General features: G+C 39.5%; 1 protein-coding gene across 1 annotated transcript in view; it reads right to left on the reverse strand.

The window, feature by feature from the left end:
* The window catches only part of LOC105915872 (E3 ubiquitin-protein ligase SH3RF3), a 139,136-nt gene that overhangs the window by 14,089 nt on the left and 105,547 nt on the right, over window positions 1–19,500 (reverse strand). The window contains 4 exon segments of the mRNA XM_021309319.2: window positions 233–516; window positions 8,008–8,178; window positions 11,829–11,944; window positions 13,613–13,921. Coding sequence (XP_021164994.2) covers window positions 233–516; window positions 8,008–8,178; window positions 11,829–11,944; window positions 13,613–13,921 — 880 coding nt within the window.

A 19,500-nucleotide genomic window follows, 5' to 3' on the forward strand; every position in this document is an offset into this window, starting at 1 on the left:
TCAGAGGAAAGAGTCCTTTCTTACTTTGCCATCATTTTAAGAAGTTTAATTATGCTGCAACAAAAAAAAGCAGGTTCTTTGTTGTATGTAAATGGAAAAAGTCATTTCTATCCTCTTAATGTGTCCAAAATAACTCATGCGAATCAGATGAATCAACTTTTACAAGGTCAAACTAAAATGTGATGCTTTAAAAACTCAAAAATGCACATACCGTGTAGAAATTTCAGCTTACCCAGCTGCATTGAGGTGCGGGCCTGGTTGGCCACATGCTGGCTGGAGCGCAGGCAGTTCTTCAGCTGGGCGGCGGCGGTTTGGGGCGAGGACGCGGGGCTGACGCTGTTGACGCAGTTTGCTGATGTCACAAGTGGCGTGGAGGGGCGCGACGAAGAGGGGCCTGAAGACCCCGGGGATGAGGGGTCTGAGATTTTACCCGCCGCTTGACTGCACACGCTACCCCCTCCTCCAACCGGACTGGACAAACTTGAACCTCGAGGAGACACGAGTCCAAATGGAGCCCTGTGAGCAGGAGAAAGGAGAGCGATGCTGATTCTTTAGCAAGTTAGCAGTCACTTAAAAAAAAAATAAACATTTTTACTTCAGCTACATACCAACTGTACACACACCAAATAATATAAGCAAACACTTTACGAAGGTTCAATATTGTAAATGTTATTTAACTTAAGCGACAGTAAATGATTCTGGATGTGGGTCAGGAAATTATCACCAAACATGAAAACTGTTCCCTGAAGTGGTGGCTTTGAACGGAAAAAACAGCATACGCTATTAGACAGGACTGCTTTTTTACAGAATAATAAATGGACATCTATGATTTTTTTTAAATATAAACTAAAATAAAAATTAGAATTTGGTTATGTTTTTTTTCAAGTAACCTAGCCTAGAGATCGGGTTAATTTGATTCTATGTCGGTAAAAGAACCGTTACTGAGGGGTTTCTTGGATTGGAAGAAACCCCTCAGTAGTTCAAATGCTATGCTACAGTTTTGCTCCAGCATATATTTTAACTTTTTTTTTTTTTTTTTTTTTTTACTCTGGATGTTTATGCTGTCCGCCAAACACTTTCTTTTACACTTAACCATAAAAAATAATCAAATAAATTGTGTATGAAGAAATCTTTTCACTATCAGTAGTTTTATAACTATGTGGTGAAAGACTATGGTCAGCACATTTTTAATAGTAATGTTCAACTTAAAAAGGAGAAAATACAATTTAGATATTTATAATTCTGTTAAAAAATGTATTACCAATTCCTAAAGCAATAGTTCCTGTGGGGAAAACGTTGGAGCTCCACAGAGGAACAACAAGGAGCTTCAGCAAAAAAACAACAACAAAAAAACAACAACAACAAAAATACAAAAAACAAAACAGGAACACTAAGAGAAACACAGAAAGTTGCTTTTGATATATTGTTATTTTAACCCCTACTTGTTTGTCTGCATATAAGATTTGCATGTGTTTGCAGATCATTTAAAGATTAGAGGCTTCATGTACGAAGCGTGCATACTCACCAAAACCCTGTGGCACCATGTTTAACACCGATTTTGACATGTCAAAATTTAACCTTGTGCAACTGCAGTGTGCGGCAGCCACACACACTTCTTTAAAAAAAAAGAAAAATACTAAAGCTCACACAAATGCACTGAATTATAATTCAATTGATTTAACCCAAGGAGCATCAAACCTGAAGGTTCCTTTATTGAGTTTGAACTTTTATGGTCTGAATCTGTACAAAGAAATAAAATCACATTTAGCCTCATACAATAACGTTACACACCCCAAAATGATCAATCAGACGTAACAACTGTGAATATTCAAGTTTTTTTTCACTGTGTGTGGTGTTCCTGGAGAACAAACGAGCATGCCGCCTGTTGAACGTGACGTGTAGCCAGTTAGAAACCGAGGTGATGGAAACCTGTAGAAATAAAAACAAGGCAACTCACCTCCATACAGCAAACATGGAGCACCCGTTCACGCTGTCTCCATTCCTTTAACCAACTCGTTTTTTTCCTTATGCTTTTTTTCCTTAAGCTTTTAAAATTAGTCCACAAACTATCGCCACTGGTCTTCCCCATCGTCTATGTTTATTTACTCCGAACTAACGTGTAATCTCGAGAGGTTTTGCGAGATTTCCCATCTGATTTCTGAATATCCCTGAGTGAACTCTATGCATGTGTTGTGTGTTGTGCTTGTGGTCTGTCTAGACACCACACACTACACAAGCAAACCTGTTATACATATATGATTTTTTAGCTTCACGTGTGGCGTATCTCAGATTTTGAAAATCAGCCAACAACTTTAAGAGTTTTGCTCCGCGAACCAGGCATTACGGCCTCTTTCGTTCTGACTGAAAAATAAAAGGTGGTCGGATCAGCAGATTAATTCCTAACAAGTCCGATGTGATGATTCCTAAAGCGGAGACAATCACACATGTCCGTAAATAGCTGCATACAATTGTGGGTAATTGTGTAACGATGGCCGTGGAAGAATGCGACGGGAGTGTGTTTTCAGAGATCCTGCTGATCTGCTTGCACACGATGATGAGTGGCTTATTAGCCAGTTCAGATCGCCCAGGGCAACAATTGCTGAACTGGCCCCAGCGTTCCAGAGTGTAACCAGGAGGAACTGTGTGAAGTCCGAGCTGTTTCAACTCCTAACTCTGCTGTGGTCTCTGCAGCCGGAGCTCTTCAGAAGGAGTTGACTGACAGTTCGGGTAGTTAACATCCTCAAGCCATCCCAAGCCAGTCCCCTGGGACGATCTCGTCCATATGTTGTTCAGGTACATAAAATTCCCCTAAACAGTAGCTCTCATTTACAACAAGGAGTCGATTTCCAAATGCAATCAAAACAATGCTCTTTTTGCTATAATCCTACTCAACCCTGGTTTCTGCTATACCATCATAATAATTATATGTTTTTCTCATTCTAATAGCTGTGTAAGGAACGAAATAAGAGCAGTCATCGTGCGCAATTGCCAACTTAGGAATTATTTTATCTAACATCCAGACTCGTCTTAAAGATTTACAGGATTGCACATAGTGTGTGTGGGGACAGACCTCCTCATCAAAGTATGGAAGGCATAATCTCTACAATACAACGATTTGGTGTGCATAGATCAGTATTAAGCTACAGTCGATCTCAATGCAGCATCTGGAAAGCACCGTTTGAATTTGATAAACATCGTAGAACACAAGGGGTACGATATGACAAGGACTTTCTTTAAAGGAGCATGGATTGTTGCAGAAGTTTGCCCCCTCTGGCGACAAGTTGAAATGACGCCAGTGTGGCGAACGTGCATGAGAGAGGAGTAAAAGCATCTGCCGCTGTGACTGCACAGGTTTTTGTTTAGAAGCGTGATGTCTTCTGAGATAAGAAAGCTATAAAGATTGATGCTAGCCCGCGTTCTCTCGCTAATGCATCGATTACGGCGCAGGCTCAACAAATTAGCCAGGTGATCGACAGTGTGCAGTGCGTCACACCCACACGCACGCCCAAAGCATTCAGCCCGAATCACTCTCTGATGAACTGAATATCCAGCCTATAGAGGCCACTGTGGTACATAAAGGATAACTTTACACATCGGGCAATTGTAAGGGCATGTATGGGAAAGAAAATGATTTAATGTCAAAACTTGCGCTACACACCTTTAATGAGTTGCTGATGTCCCTCAAGAAGTTGTTGGTTTGCTGTAATTCTGACAGTGCCCTTGCCTTGGTTATTTGGACACGTGGTGGTTGCCTTCCAGGTATTTAATACTGACTTGCATAGGTAATTAGGGGCAAGGACACGTGCAGGTGCATCCGATTCCAAGCAAATGTAGAAGTATGAAGGCATGCGGTGACCGATTTATTTACGCCTAAAAACACGCGGCACCCTTTTTTGTGTGCCACAAATTTCAGGATTTTTCCCGACCGCCAACCTGTAGCATGAGAGCTGTGCACTCTTTCGTACAAGAGGCCCCAGGACACAAGGTAGTCATTTTTACAATCCAAACATTACACAAAGAGGGCAGTAATGGTGCATTTGTTAAAACAGCTTAAGAGTACTGTCCCGATATGTTCTTGGCTTTGATTAAATAAATATATTTTTGGAGATATTTGGTGCAACTTTTCTAAATCTCTCACTTAAACACATGAATATGGCTCCGCTCATCAATGCCATTGAGCGTTAACAGGAACAGCAACAGGCTGGCCACAGAGGGATTTTTTCCAATAGCTTTCTAGACCGTTTTTCCAACTTTTATACTCAAGCACAGCTAAAGAGTTAACAACAGTAGCCTTTTTTAATAACTGCTGTCCCCATGTGACATGCTGTAAACGTTAATACTAAAGATATGGGCAGATATTTCAAAAGTGCAGACAGTGCCTGTGTGATTTTTTTTATAGACACTTACAACACAAGGACAAAACCCTAACAAAAAAGTAGCCCTTGAGCAGGTTGTTAAAGTCATATATCAGGATTGGATCTGAACCCCAAATAAAAAAAAAAAACTTCATGAAAATGTAACAAATATTTGACGAAATTGCATTTAAAACAAGTAGTTGCAACAGTGTTTCTCCTCATTTTACTTTGCCTTTTCAGCCAAATCTTTTCCACTCATGTCTCACATCTCTTGTCATGACATAGGCATAGTGAAAGCTTCACCGCTGTGCTCTCCTGCCTCTACTAGCTCCGTGCTAATTATCGCCGACCAGCTTTTTTCGCTGCTGAATATGGACGACTGAAGTAAAGTCAGCATATTTCTGGCAGCTGCAATACCTGCTTGGGAAATACATTCACTGACAAATAATAAAAAAAAAGAAATAAACATAAAAAAAGAATGATCTGAGTCCGAGTGCTTAAGCAAAAACATCCTTATGTGATGCAAAACTTAGCTTAATGCATCATATTACGCTGCTAGAAACTGCTAGCACGGCTATAGGTACTCCCAGGCTTGCTAGGCACAAAATATTAATACTGATGCAGTTTTTAGTTCATGATAGCAGACCAGACCCTGCAAACCGTACTAGTAAGCTCTGTCAGAGTGAGTAATGTCACTATTATTGTCTGACTGGTGGATCAGCATGATGTAGTGTCCTGCTGCATCATATATGCTGCTGCAGGCTGCTCATGTTTCTGTCTGCAGAGTGCTGAATGGCAGAACAGTGAACTGAACATTATTGACGCAGCGGTATTCACACTCTTATGGCTTCCCATCGACTTGCCGTCAGACGCATACAGAGTTATGACTATCTGTGTGTGTGTGTGTGTGTGTGTGTGTTTCTAACAAAAGACTCAACCAAGTTATTCACAGGTTATTTGATTTGAGGTTCTGTATAGATATCAAACAGACACCGCATGGGTCTGGTTCCTCTGCCCGCTTTGGCACTAAAGCTTTCCAAAGCTCCCTACAGATGCTTTTACTTCAGTTTGTGGCCATAAAGAGGAAGCTCTGAAACACAGTTAGTATGTTTTGGGGTAAGACTGGTTATCAGCAGTTCAAAATGCACTTGTGTGTCCTTTAACAAAACCAAACTGTCATACACACAAACGTGTGCTTAAGTCTTTTCCTGTGTGTGAGCGTTTTTTTTTTTTGAAAGCCTCTCATTATCATATAGAGAAATTTCTGAGCTGCACTGCAGACAAAGGAGGGGGGTAGTAAGGAAGGAGGAGAGGGAGGAGGAGAAGAGGAGAGTGTGCTTGCGTAAAAAGTAACAAATTGCTTCTCATTTGATTATGCGTTCATCTTGCCTTTCTCTCGCTCTCTCCGTGTCTCTGTGATTGCATAAGCGCAGAATATGAGGCAGCCATTCATACCCACTTGAGAAGTGAACCTGATGTTTTGGCAGCAGGTTTTTTCTCTTTGTATGACCATCTAGTGTTCTTCTTCTACTTTCTCCTCTCCCACAAACTGTGTCATTCAGTTAACTAACTATCCATCCATCCATCTATCCATCCATCCATCCATCCATCCATCCATCCATCCATCCATCCATCCATCCATCCATCCATCCATCCATCCATCCATCCATCTATCTATCTATCTATCTATCTATCTATCTATCTATCTATCTATCTATCTATCTATCTATCTTCCTTCTTTTTTTTTACTCTACAACCACATTTTATCTTTTACATCTACTGTTGCTCTGTCTTCTTCCTATTTACAATGATTTATAGTGTACCTCTTATAATTAAAACACAAACTGTCCTTTAAGCTTTTATGTGTCATAGAAAACAAATTCAATTAAAAATTCATTGCAAAAGAATCCGGAACCCGTGAACTTTTTTTTTTCTACATCTTGTTTTGTTTCAATCCCAATATATTTTACTGGAATCTTATGTGTTGAAGAAACCCTGAGCGTTGTCCTGTAACCGGCGAGTTGCCGGTTCGATCCCCCGCTCTGAATGTCTCTGTCATTGCGACAATGAGCAAGACACTTCCTCCATATTGCCCGCTGGCGTTGGTCAGAGGCTCCAGTGGTGCCGATGTATGGCAGCCTCGCTTCTGTCAGTCTGCCCCAGGGCAGCTGTGGCTACTAGCATAGCTCACCACCGTCAGGGTGTGAATGGGTGAATGACTGACTGTAGCGTAAAGCGCTTTGTGGTCGTCAGACTTGATAAGCCATTTTCCATTTGTTCTGGACTTTGACTGTGCCTTTCTAATTCATGTTTATACTTTGATCTAGCCCATAGCCTTGTACCTCTGGCTGAATGTTTTGCGTCATCATGTGGCAAAGTGAACCTTCACCCCAGCAGCCTGTGACAGGTCTTCTTCCAGTGTTGCTCTGTATTTAGCTCCATCTACCATCCAGTCAACCTTGATCAGCTTCTCTGTCCTGAGAAAGAAAACCATTCCCACTGCTAGATGCAACCCCCCCCCCCAAAAAAAAAACAAAAAAAAAAAAAAAAACATTTTGTATTTCTCTGACTAAAACAGCTTTTCTTCCATGTTTGCTGTACCCTATACATGGCTTGTGGGAAACTTTAAACAGGACTCCTTATGGCGTTTGTTCAGCAAAGGCGTCATCCTAAACGCTCTTCCAGAAAGGCCAGATTTGTAACGCGAGCCTAAAAGTTGTCCTTCTGACATATTATCTCAGCTGAGCTGTGGATATTTGTAGCTCCACGTGGGACTCTCTCTTGGCTGTTTCTCAGATTATTGCTCTCCTAGAAGTATGGACATGTATTGGTAGGTTTGCAGCTGTGCTGTAATCTCTCCATGTTATGGATGATGGACTGAACAGTGCTCCGTGAGATGTTCAAATCTTGATATATTGCTTACTGTGAAAGTTCTTTAAACTCCTCCACAACTGTATCCTGGACCTGGCATGTTGCTTAGTGATCGTGATGCTGTTTTTTTTTCACTGAAGTTTTATTTGAGGCTTCCGCAGAACAAACCATTTATTTATAGTGACATTAGATCACACACAGGCGGACTCTTAACTAATTAGACGGATTCTGAAGGAAACTAGTCACACTTGGTTTTATTTAAAGGTATCAGAGCAAAAGGGGTTGACTCGACATTTTAAGATCTTTGTTGTAAAAAACTCAAAAATCGTGAATCATTTTCTTTCTACTTTACAAGTAAGTGTTCCTGTGTGTTGGCTTTTTACATAAAACAAATGTGAAATAGATTGACGTCTTTGGTTTTAGCGTAACAAAATGTAAAATGGTTTGGATTCCTTAACGAGGCTATGCATATGGCAAAATACAGAAATAATTGGACTTTTTGATACCAATTTCTTTTCAGCTAATTTTGAAACTAAAATTTGTGCCAAAGTTTTGTACTGTTTTAGTAGGAGTTAAAGTAAGGTGGTTACAAAAAAAACCAATGAGGATTTATGACTTTTTTTTTTTTTTTATATCTTTGCAGCAGACAATTCCCACCCATCATGACCAAAGTAAGGGGGAAAACTGAAGCTTAAGCATCGACAATCAAAGCTAATTGTTTTTTTTATCTGGATGTGATAATGACAAAATATCACTGCTGTTGTGTCTAACCTTCACTAACCTGGAAACGGGAGTGACATAGTTTCCTGGGAAGACACCAGAGGCAGCAGTTCTTAGTGAGGTGCCTTTGAACCATCCATCCTGACACTTCTCTGTCACTCGGTACATCTCCCCTTTCCTTAGCTCCAGCTCGTCGGCTTTCTGGGGCTTGTAGGCGTATAGAGCCAAATATCTGGACAAGAAAGGCAACAGACCACATGTAAAATTGTGCCATAATACTGAATCATTCATCAGTGTTTGCAAATGATCTCTCAGCGGGCATTCGAAGCCATGCGTCTGTGTCTAATGCTCTGTCCTGCTCGTTAACCAAAATAAATAATCAAATTGACAGAATTAGGATAAACAAATAAATGATTCAGGAGTTTTTGGTCCCATCAGGATGACTGAAATAAAAAAAACAAAAGGAATTTAATCTGGAAATGAAAAACTATTTTTCTAGTTTTGCCAAAATCTGAAATGTGGTGGTATTCGTTTCCAAGTTATAATGTGACCAAGGGCTCTGTGTGCAACAAATCAAATTAATAATTTAATTTAGATCTTTTGGCTCCAAAGTTTACAAAATCTTTGAAACTGAAAAAAAAAAAATATTTATACATTATTCCATTTATGTTCCATATACATATTAAAATCATGGCTATTATTACAATATAAAAATGAGGTAAATATCATTATATATTTAATATATCAATATAATGATAAAAAATATTTTTTAAAACTATTGAAATGAAGTTCAGAATAGAAGAACAAAAACAGTGGGAGTGTTTTGATCGGTGCAGCTTCTCATTTGTCTGTAAATTACTGTAAGTTATTATTAATATTAAGCACAATAAATGCAATGCATAAAAATTGGCATCAACTGCTGAGTTTTAAGTCATGACCAATATATATATATATATATATATATATATATATATATATATATATATATATATATATTTTTTAGAAATGTTGCTTTGTTACAAGTACTCTATTATCTGTAGTTCATTGTCGAGTTCAAAGTCAAGCAATAGAGCTCACAGACAACTGAACTCCTCCGATTGTCTGTCCCTGCTGAATGAAAGCCTTTGTGACGCTCACAAAAGGCATTCTGAGCTGCGACTGGATCTTTGTCAGGGCACAAAGGCAAACACTTTGGTTTGAACCTCCCACCAATTATTCTTCATTGTAATAAAACATTTCCTGTCTGTTGCTCAGATGTTCACATACGTTTCGGGCAAAAAATAAAATAAAATAAAGTTGTGAACGGGAAGTTAAAATCCATTCTGAATAAATAAGCTCGACAAATTCTACTGGAGAAATAACTGTATTTGGACTGTTGTTGCGTTTAAAAATCCATTCCTGTAAGACAACAGCAGAGGGTCATTTTCTTCAGCTGAAGCTAGGAGCGAAAGCTGTCAGTCTTAACTTAAAAATAACAAAGCAATACAGCATTCAGGTCATGTCTTCCTGCGTGATCACTTGAGGCTGACTGAATGGAATTGCCTTCTGAATGGAGAGGCTTGCTGTAAATGTGTGCCTAATCAATAAGTGCTTGTTTACCGCTTCAGAAGACAAATGCAGCTGATACCTATATATATTTATATACCATTGTTCTTGGATGGATATGACAAAGTTAATAATTACCCCTTTGTAAACATATAAATGAGCTCAATGGACCTGTCTCTGGGAGACGTTTATAGTACATAGCGCCAGACTGGATGAGATTGCGGCGTAAACAAGCCATATATGTGCTACCTCCTCGTTACCATGGCAACAGATGTGGGGACTGTCTCCCGTCTCCCCCTGGCAACAGGAATAGTTGCCAGGTCAAGATGAGAACGTGGGACCTCATCAGTGGGACAAAGCCAAGCTGTTTTGGTGCGAGTCTGCGCGCAGGTTTGTGTGTGTGTGTGTGTGTGTGTGCTGTGTGTGTGTGTGTGTGTGTGCTGTGTGTGTTTGCGCGCGTGCCTGTGTTCCCATTAAACTACTGGGAAGGTGATATTATTAAAGCTGACAATGCAGCTGGATATGACTCACATCCTGTCTGAAGGATGGCGATGATGTTGTAGATTCATGGGATTTCTGTCTGCACAGGTAAATCTAATGTTGGATGACGTGAGGTGTAAATAGATGCGCTAATCTTTACGATCACGGAAAAAACACATTACCAGCTCTTGATGCAATGTAAAAAATACAAAAAAATAATACGATTTAGATAAATACGGGCAAAAAGCAAATTGGATGTGAATAGTATGTCCATGACAATTTTTGAAATAGCTTTGTGCTCCTAATTCAGTCAGCTTTCTTTTTATTAATCTACTATTAATGAGTCTGTCTGGATGATTTGATTGAATATGTCGTTGTAAAGTGCCTTGAGATGACATGTGTTGTGAATTGGCGCTATAAAAATAAAATTGAATTTAATTGACTCCATTCAAAAACCAAAATTCATAAATTTCACAGATTCCTTACACACACATGGTGATGTATTTCTGATGCTTACTCCTGCTAACTTTGATGAACACATCTTAACATTTATGAAAACCATAAAATGAATCAGAAAATTAGAATATATCCCATGTGACCAGCAATGAAAGGAATTTTAAGACAGCAATTTGACATCAAAGCCATGCTATGGCCTACACAGCCATGGGGAGGACTGCCAGTAGCCCAGTAAACAGCCACTTAACACCCTCTATAAGAAGCCGTTACCCTAAAAGGTCTTTGTTAAGTTGGTGGCAACCATATAAACAAGTTGAGCAAAATGAAAAGTTTTGATCAAAAAAGGAGAATTAGACAGAGATCAATCATTTGATACCATAACGGCTTTCCAAATTATGGGTTTACTTATCAAAAAGGTTAAAAAACGACTTATCCAAGCCAAGCTAACCTTACGTAAAAATTAACTGCCACTGCACCCCTTGTTTAATCAAATTGTGATTAGCCAAATTCTTTGGGGAAGTTGAGTTTACTTTCACGAGCTTCGGCCAAGTCTGACTGAACTCTGAAATGATCAAGAAATCACTTATATAAAAGTAGTCTAACAACATATAAAAGGGTAAAGGATCTAAAAAAACAAAACAAATCACGTCCTGATCAAAATAGATTTTGGAGCGGCCTAGTCAAAGTCCAGACTTAAATCTCTCTGAGATGTAATGGCATGGCCTAAATAGGCGCTCATGCTTGGAAACCCTTTATTCTGGCACAATGAAAACAATTCTGCAAACCTGAGAGGGCCAAAAATTACTTTACAGCGCAGTAAAAAATGAATTGCCTGTGAATGGAAATGCTTGCTAGCAGGCGGACCTGCCAAGGATGGGACGATTAGTTATTAGATTTAGACGGTGATTACATTTTCCAATAGACCCAGGTTAGTTTGGATGTTTTTTTTCCCCTAAATAGGGGAAATCATCATTTGAAAACAGCTTTTAACTTTTACTCAGCTCATCTTTGTCTGATACTGAAACTTGTTTGAAGATCTGAAACATTTAAATGTGACAAAAAAAAAATAAATTAACTAAACCCATAGAACCATATGAATGAAACATTAAAAAAAGTCTGCTGTCAGATTTCTTGGTGTCCTAATTCTCCGAAATAGTAAAGCTTGTTGGAAAATACAAACCGCACACAGCCTAGTGAACCGTGCTTTTCCTCTCTGAAGAGGATTTCATCCTTGGCCGGCGAAGGAGTAAATGTTGTTGCAGAGGTGGTGGAACATGGCCAATACCTCTGGGCACAACAAAGCCAACCTTTCTAACAATGTCAGGAAGTAGCTTGTGAAATCTTGTCTGTACATCTGAGACATACTCAATGGCCAAGTGAGAGGAAGGCCGAAGTACTCACATGTTGAGTGGCAGCTGCACCTTGGCATGGGCCAGCAGCTCAGAGGTGAGAGACGCCACTTTGGGGGGCAGCGGGACCCCCACTGAGGAAGGAGAGGGACCTGGCGGAGATGCATCCTAAAAGGAAGATACAACAACACAGAGAAACCCCCCCGTGGGATTAAAGTAAACTATTACCCAAAAGACGCGCCTGTAGGCTTTTAAACATCCTGGGAACTATTTACAAACAGCAAAAGCACTTTGAGCCAACTGAGAGACGCAGCGAGAAGCCATAATAGTGAAAGCGTCATCGCTTCAAACGCAAGCCTTCAAGGTTGAGAAATGACTTTATTTGCGTGAAACTGGTAGAGTAGGTGACAGGGGACTGCTGCGGAGGGACTGGTGTACTTTAGAAATGTAACATTTTAAAACACCTACACCCAGACGTGTTTACTCGTTCTCTTTTAAATCAGGAACTAAATATATATATAAAAAAAAAAAAAAACATGATAACTGCTAAATGTTGTAATGCTGACAAATTTCAGTGCCTTGCAAAAGTATTCACACCTCTCTGACCTTTTCGTCCTTTGTCACGTTCACTCTGACTCAAAATAAAATCAACTAACTGGCTGTGAAAAGTCACCTAATTAGTAAATGTACATTAGCCCATCCGTGTGTATCTTAATCTCTGTACAAAGACAGCTGTTCTGGGAAGATCGTAGATGGTTGAACAACTCTTAGAGCACCTTTCAACTCATCATCTGAAAAAAGAAATATGACAACTACTAAAGTAGAAGATGTGTCTCTGCCTAAACAGACGAGTTGGACAATGACGTATTAATACAGAGTGACCTTAGACCAACAGGCCCATGGTAACTCTGCAGGAGCTACAGAGATACACAGCTCAGATGGGAAAGTCTGTCCACAGGACAACTCGGTCTCTCACTCCATCTAATCCAACCTTTATGGAAGAGTAAAAAGAAAACCGCCTTTAAAGGAAAGCTATAAAACTTGCCGGCTGGCCTTTGTGTAAGACTAGTGTGTGGCAGAGTTATGCTGTGGGGATGCTTTTCTTCAGCAGAGACAAGGAAGTTGGTCAGAGTTCAAATACAAGGCAATGTGTATATGCATATATTCATATATGTATATGTGTATAAATATAATTGTTTATATTTTTTGGGAATTTTGGATCAATACATTGTTGGTTAATAGGAAAGTACTTTAAGTGAAATTAGAGGGAGTAGGGGTATGAAAAATAAGTTTTACTTCTTCATACCCCTTTCCAGACAACTTTCTTTAATCACTAATCAATGTCAGAAATCAGGGTAAATATACCTGATATATTTTATTTAGAGGAAAATTTTGTTTATCTCATCTCTATTTATGTTCAAATGATTTAATTGAACTGGAACAGAAAATTGAATTTAATGTTTATCAATTACTTTTTTATGTAGTCCTTGGTTGAAGAATCTCTTAAATTGATTATTTTTTATTATTATGTGGTAATTTCTGAAATTGATTTATTTAATATCTGTTAAATGTGTGTTAAATTTGTTAATTGTCTGAAATAAATTCATCCCACTTCGGAATCGTGCACTAGCTTGTGTTGGTCCATCATAAAATCCCGATAAAGGAAACTGCTATATGAGGTTTTAAAATGACAAAACGTCAAATAGTTGGGAGGGCTATGATTAGCACGCATGAAGAAGGCTCTAATTTTTTCCTCAAATCAAAGATCAACAGCTATCCCAGACGTGTGTCCTTCGTTAATTTATGCGTTGTGTACATCCCAGTGTATGGAGATACCTGGATACGTGCGGCCGCTCTGGGGTCGGAGGAGCTGATGAGGACCGGGTGGGAGATCTCCATGCTGTGTCTGTTGTTGAGCTGGGCGGCCCTCTGGCTCACAGACAGCGCAGAGAAAGAATGACGCTTCTTCGCATTCTTCTTCCCCTCGCCTCTCCGGTGGCCGGAGCCATTTCCATTAGACGGCGAGGCACTGGGGGAGGGGCCAGGAGTGCAGGGACCCAAGGGGGCTGGCTCAGAGCTGGGACCCGGCGCATTAGCTGGCGTAGGTTTGTCAATCTCCATCAGCTGCTTCGCTGTTTCGTTTAACTGAGAGGAGAGAAGGGCAGATGGGGAAAAGGAATGGGGTGGAGGAGGAGGGGGGGGGGAGGGATGCAGCTCAGATGTTAGGTGTCAGACCTGAGTGGTTCATGCACATCTCCAACATACGCAAGTGCTTTATAGTGACCTTTTCCAGCTTGTTCTTGCTGGCGGCGGTTAAATCCAACATGATAATGATCGTTTGCCCTGACTAGCGTCTACGGCGTAGCATCCTTACAGCATCAAACGCACGGGTCAACCTCCATTCCCTTATTTTCTATTTTAGAGGAACTAATTTTTACTGGCAACTGTTTTCAAATGCAAAAAGAAAGTCTTGCAGTGTGATTTGCTGAGGTTTACAGCAGCCAGTTCACAGCTGACTCTGCAAATAAACATATGTATAAACATGAAACACAACACAGACGGTGGCCCCTGCTACACGCAGGAGCAGAGAGTAATAAAAATGCATTAATCCACATTTACACAGAAATAAATTGTATGGAGGGAATAATTTTAGGACAAGTAAATAAGGCATTGAAGGAAATCTCAGGAAAAAAAACAACACTAAAACTAGATCAGAAAGAGAAAATGAAAATAGAATCTTCAGAACACCTGCAGCGAACAAACAAACACACCAAAAAAATCATCTCACTGTTCAAGTTTAGGACCCTTATGTTCTGTTTCCATGTGTTTCCGCCAGAACAGAGGTTTCCCGAGGTTACGACGAGAAGTGTAAAGCATGTAGATATGTCTTCCAAGCGGCCCGAAGGCTCTCGAAGCAGTCACAGATAGGTCTAAGCCCTAAAGAGATTTGTGTTTACATGCCTTCATTTTTTTTTTTGGAAAAGAAGTATTTTCAGGAGTTGGGAGACTGCAGGAAAAGCAAATGCATAGGTGCACATACATACAGGTCTATTTTCAACATAAATAAAGATAAAGAAAAATATACCTGAACCCTTTTTTACTCTCTCACATTAAAGGCTTATGAGCATACAGGCCAATCTCAATAAATTGCAATAAAATTGAAAAGACAATTTAAGTGTTTATTTCTGTAGGTGGGTTTTTATAGCTTACAGCTGATCAAAACCCAAAATTCTGTGTCTAAGAAATTAAAACACAGCATAAACCCAACTAAAACAAGATGGTTTAATACAGAAGCTCAGCCTATTGACAGAAAACATGTCCATGTTTTGTACAGTATATAAGCTCAATAGTTGGTGTGAGCGACTTTTATTGCAACAATGCAGTAAGCCACAGCTATTCTGTGTTTTTGCTGAGGTTTAATAGATGGCTTCAGCTCATCTGCATTGTTGTGGCATGATGTGTTTCAGCTGATGTTGCCCCATAGACTCTCTGTGCTCATGTTAGTCGAGGTTACTGGCCAATCGAGCACCGTGACACCACGGGTATTGGCACTTTGGCAGTTTGGGCAGGTTTCCAGCTCTGCCTGAAAATTACATCTGCATCTCCATTGGGCTTGTCAGTGGACGGAGGCTTGAAGGAGCTTGAGGTTTTCTTTGCAGATGGCAGTGCATTTGGACTTGACAGGTTACAGTGGACCGACATCAACAGCTGACATGGTTCCACAAATCATCACTGACCCTGGACCTCAAGCAACTTGGATTCTGTAACTTCCCACTCTCCCTCAAGACTTTCCACTCTGGATTTCAAAATGAAATGCACGAGGAATGCAACAGCTGTAGCCCATGTTTCGGGTACATCTTTGTTGGCTGTTGAAGCTCTGACTCCAGCTGGACTCCACATTTTGGGAATCTTCCCAATGTCTTGATTGGGATTTGCTTTAGAATCCTCTCAAATCTGTGGTTATCCCTGTTGCTTATGCCCCTTTTCTAGCACTTTTTCCATGTAACACAGTAGTTTTGAATAGCCAGCCTATTCACTATTGATTTCACCATCATCCTTGTGCTAAGGGACAAAGACAATATGTTGGACAACTTTTAAACCAACAGTTTTCTGGACGATTGTGCAAGCCATAAAGTAACAGTTGTAACATTGTACTTGCACATTTTAATATTGTGAAAAACCTATTATAATTTTATCATTAGCTGCAAGCAATAGTTAAGACATTTCTTAAACTATTAATGAAAGAAACTTTTCAATGACTTTGTAATATATTGAGATGTAACTAAATTAGCTTGAGTCATTGGTACAGATATTTACCAAATTGGACTTCAGTATACAGAGAGATTCATAGATGACTGCAAGATATCAATGCCTAGTGACAACAACATTTTGCCAGATCATGAACCCTCCGCCACTGTGCCTAAGAGATGTATGTGTTGAAAAAAATCACGTAACTGAGTATTATGTACAAATGTTTCAGAACTATTCAACTGCAACATTATTTTAGCAAGAAAATAGCTTCTCTCTGTATAACTTTAATCATTTTTGAAAGGCTTTCTTTGTGTATAAGATAATCCAGTTTACCTTTTCTGGCATGTTCACACTGGGGAGCTTGTATTGACTGTATTTAACTTGTGACTAACCATTGCCCCTGTAGGATGATGGACTCCAGAAAGTCTGAAAATGAAACCACAATTGCTACGACAACAGCAATCGTTTTTACATCTGCGTTATGAACTAACCTCAACTTGCGATGACTGTAAATGAATGGCAGCAGCACCATAAAGAAGTTGCCTGCTGTTGGCCTAACAACAGAGAATAGGTGCTTTTCTGGTGCTGGCTCCGCGTTCAGCCCCGCTGTGACTTTGAATTGTCACTTTGAAGTGTTTTCCAACATTTCTTTTCCAGGAATACCGTTGCTTTGTAGCAAGAAGGTCCTGGGTTCAAAACCCGTCCTGGGGTCTTTCCGCATGGAGTTTGCATGTTCTGTCATATGCAGTCCTGTCTATTAGTATGTACTTCCTGTTTTATTTTGTACTTTTATTTCCTGTCTTATTTTAGTCAACTTCTCTTCATGAGTTCTCTCGTGTAATCAGGCTCTGCCACACCCTAATGTTACCCACCTGGGTCTAATTTTCTTCCTTTGTTTGTTTGTCTTATTTATGCCACAACTCATGTAGCTTTCCATTGCCAGTTCGTCTGTCTCCTTTGTGTCAAGCGTTCAAACCTTTCTTTGAGTAAACTTAGCCTTCTAGTGATTTTGACCCAGTTTGTGTCTTGGACCTCAGCCTCGTGTTTTTTTTTTGGACACTTTAGCTTGGATTAGATGTTTGGTGTTTTGACCTGGAACTGCATTAAAGGAGTTTTAGATTTTGTTTATCCCACTCAGTTGAGTCTTGCATTTGAGTCCTCTATTCCTGAGCTGTACGACAAGTTCTCCCTGTGCATGCGTGGGTCCCCTCCTGGTCCCCAGGCTTCCACCCACAGTCCAAAAACTGTTGCCTATGACTATGTTGCCCTGTGATGGACTGGTGACCTGTCCGGGTTGTACTCTGTCTCTCGCCCAATGACGGTTGGAAATAGGTCATTACCAAAGAAGTTAAGTTGTGACATTATCTGAGAGATTATAAATCCAGCCTAGAAACAGTAATTTAATTTCAACATTTTATTTATTCAAGCTCCAATGACACAGTTGCATTGGGTGAGGTAAACAGGTTAGCCAAAATAAAGGAGATAAACCTGTTCCTTGCCTATACAGTGAGGCATGTTAAAATGTTTCCCTTTTCTCCATAACCTTCATAAGCGAAAAAAGCAATTATAATAAACCAGTGTGGTATGTTTAATTATTTTATTTGGACTTGCTTTGATTACAACTGTGATGTATTGATGTTGGTAATTAAGTTTGGACACGTTTGGCAGAGAGAAAGAGTTTCTAAATGGAAAGGAAAGAAAGTTGAATTAAAAACAGCAAATATAACTTATCAGATTGTGCTTCGTGCCAACGTAATATAATTGCGACAAAGATATTATATTCAGTCATGACAACTAGCCACCTCGAAGCCGCAAAGCTCTGGGGATCGGTATACTTTTTTTTTTTTCTTACTACATGTAACAAAAAATATTTTTGAAGCTGTAAGGATTACTTCATTGTAATTATATGCTGTTATTTCACTGGACTTTTTGGATTAGATTCAGTCCAGATTTGTTATAATGACTGCATATTATGTCATTAATCATTAATCATAATGTTATTAAGCAGAATGGGCTGAGTAGTTGTCTTGCAATCGGAAGGTTATTGGTTCGATTCCAGCTTCACCCTTGTCACATGTCAATGTGCCCTTGGGCAAGGCACTTAACCCCAAGTTCCCTACCGAGTTGTGTATAAATGTGTGCATGTTAGTGAATGTGGCTCTAGTGTACACCGCTTTGAGTGGTCAGTTTAACTGGAAAAGTCTGGTTTTTTTTTGTGTGTGTGTTTTTATAATATGTTTTAGAGATTTTGTTTACCATTTCTCTTCAATGTTAGAAATAGCCTTGTAGATTTAAGTTAAAAGTCATAACCCTGGCAGATTTAGATTCAAAATTTCATCCAACCAAGAAGTTTGTTTCTGATGGGAAATGGAGCAGCATCCACAAGATAATTATAATTAGATAATTATGATGGTCCTTATAATGATCGCCCCAATCTTAAGCCCCCTTCGTCACATTTTTTCCATCAGATTCAAAGTGGGATCCTGCACGGGCCAACCCAAAACATTACTTTTACTTCCAGCTAGAAGAAACCTGTTTGTGAAATGTAAAGATTACTTTAAACCTAAATCTGCCAGAGGTTATTTTTGAGCTCAACTGTAACCGTCCAGTTAGATCAGAAGTAAAAGTAGGTTTAATGCTAAAAACTTTGCTACCGAAACACCTGCATGCCTCTGAGCAGGAAGCCACCAAAACGTGTGTTTTTCTGGAGCTGCTTAAATTCGTTTTTTAATAGTTTATTTGATTAGCACCAGCATAGTGCTACGGTCCCTCCTATCACCCACAGTAGCCAAGAATATAAAGCCCAGATAATTGTGATAATGTAAAATGTTATATTTTAAAACATATTTCAATATTAGACAGCACTGAGCCCTTTGTGGCAGTAAGAAAATGGGAGCTTGTAATCGTAAACATGCCTATAGTTTGTTGTGTTCTTTAGAGTAGTTTCAGCCAGCTGGGATTATTATTTCACTAATAAAGCTTTTTTAAACATACAATCATTGTTCAAGTAGGTGATTGTAACACAGTATAACAGGTTCTCTGACAGTATTTAAAACTCCTCTAAATTACCTGTTGCTTAAGTCACATCTGTTCACCTGAGCACTCTGGAATACAAAGTGTTACATGAGCTAAATTGGTACCTAAAATGTCTCACTTTTGTCACTAATATGACATTCTTAACACTTCAAAGTCTATAAGTCAATATGTTTTATGTATTTCTCCGTCTTGCAAAGCACACATCACACCTACCGTATGCACAACCTACATCCATACATTCAGCTTTAGTGTGATCTTCAAGAGGGTCTTAAAGTTACTGTTATATTAAGTTTATTTCACACAAACTTACTAAGAATATAAGGTGTAAAACCCAAGCCCGCAAAAAGAACTTTAACACCACAACACATTTACATCGCAAACATGTCTGCTTACCGGTTTTAAACCCCCGAACAATCCCTTGAGAAAAAGTCGACTTT

Source organism: Fundulus heteroclitus, chromosome 7 (genome assembly GCF_011125445.2).
Source record: "Fundulus heteroclitus isolate FHET01 chromosome 7, MU-UCD_Fhet_4.1, whole genome shotgun sequence".
NCBI lineage: Eukaryota > Metazoa > Chordata > Actinopteri > Cyprinodontiformes > Fundulidae > Fundulus > Fundulus heteroclitus.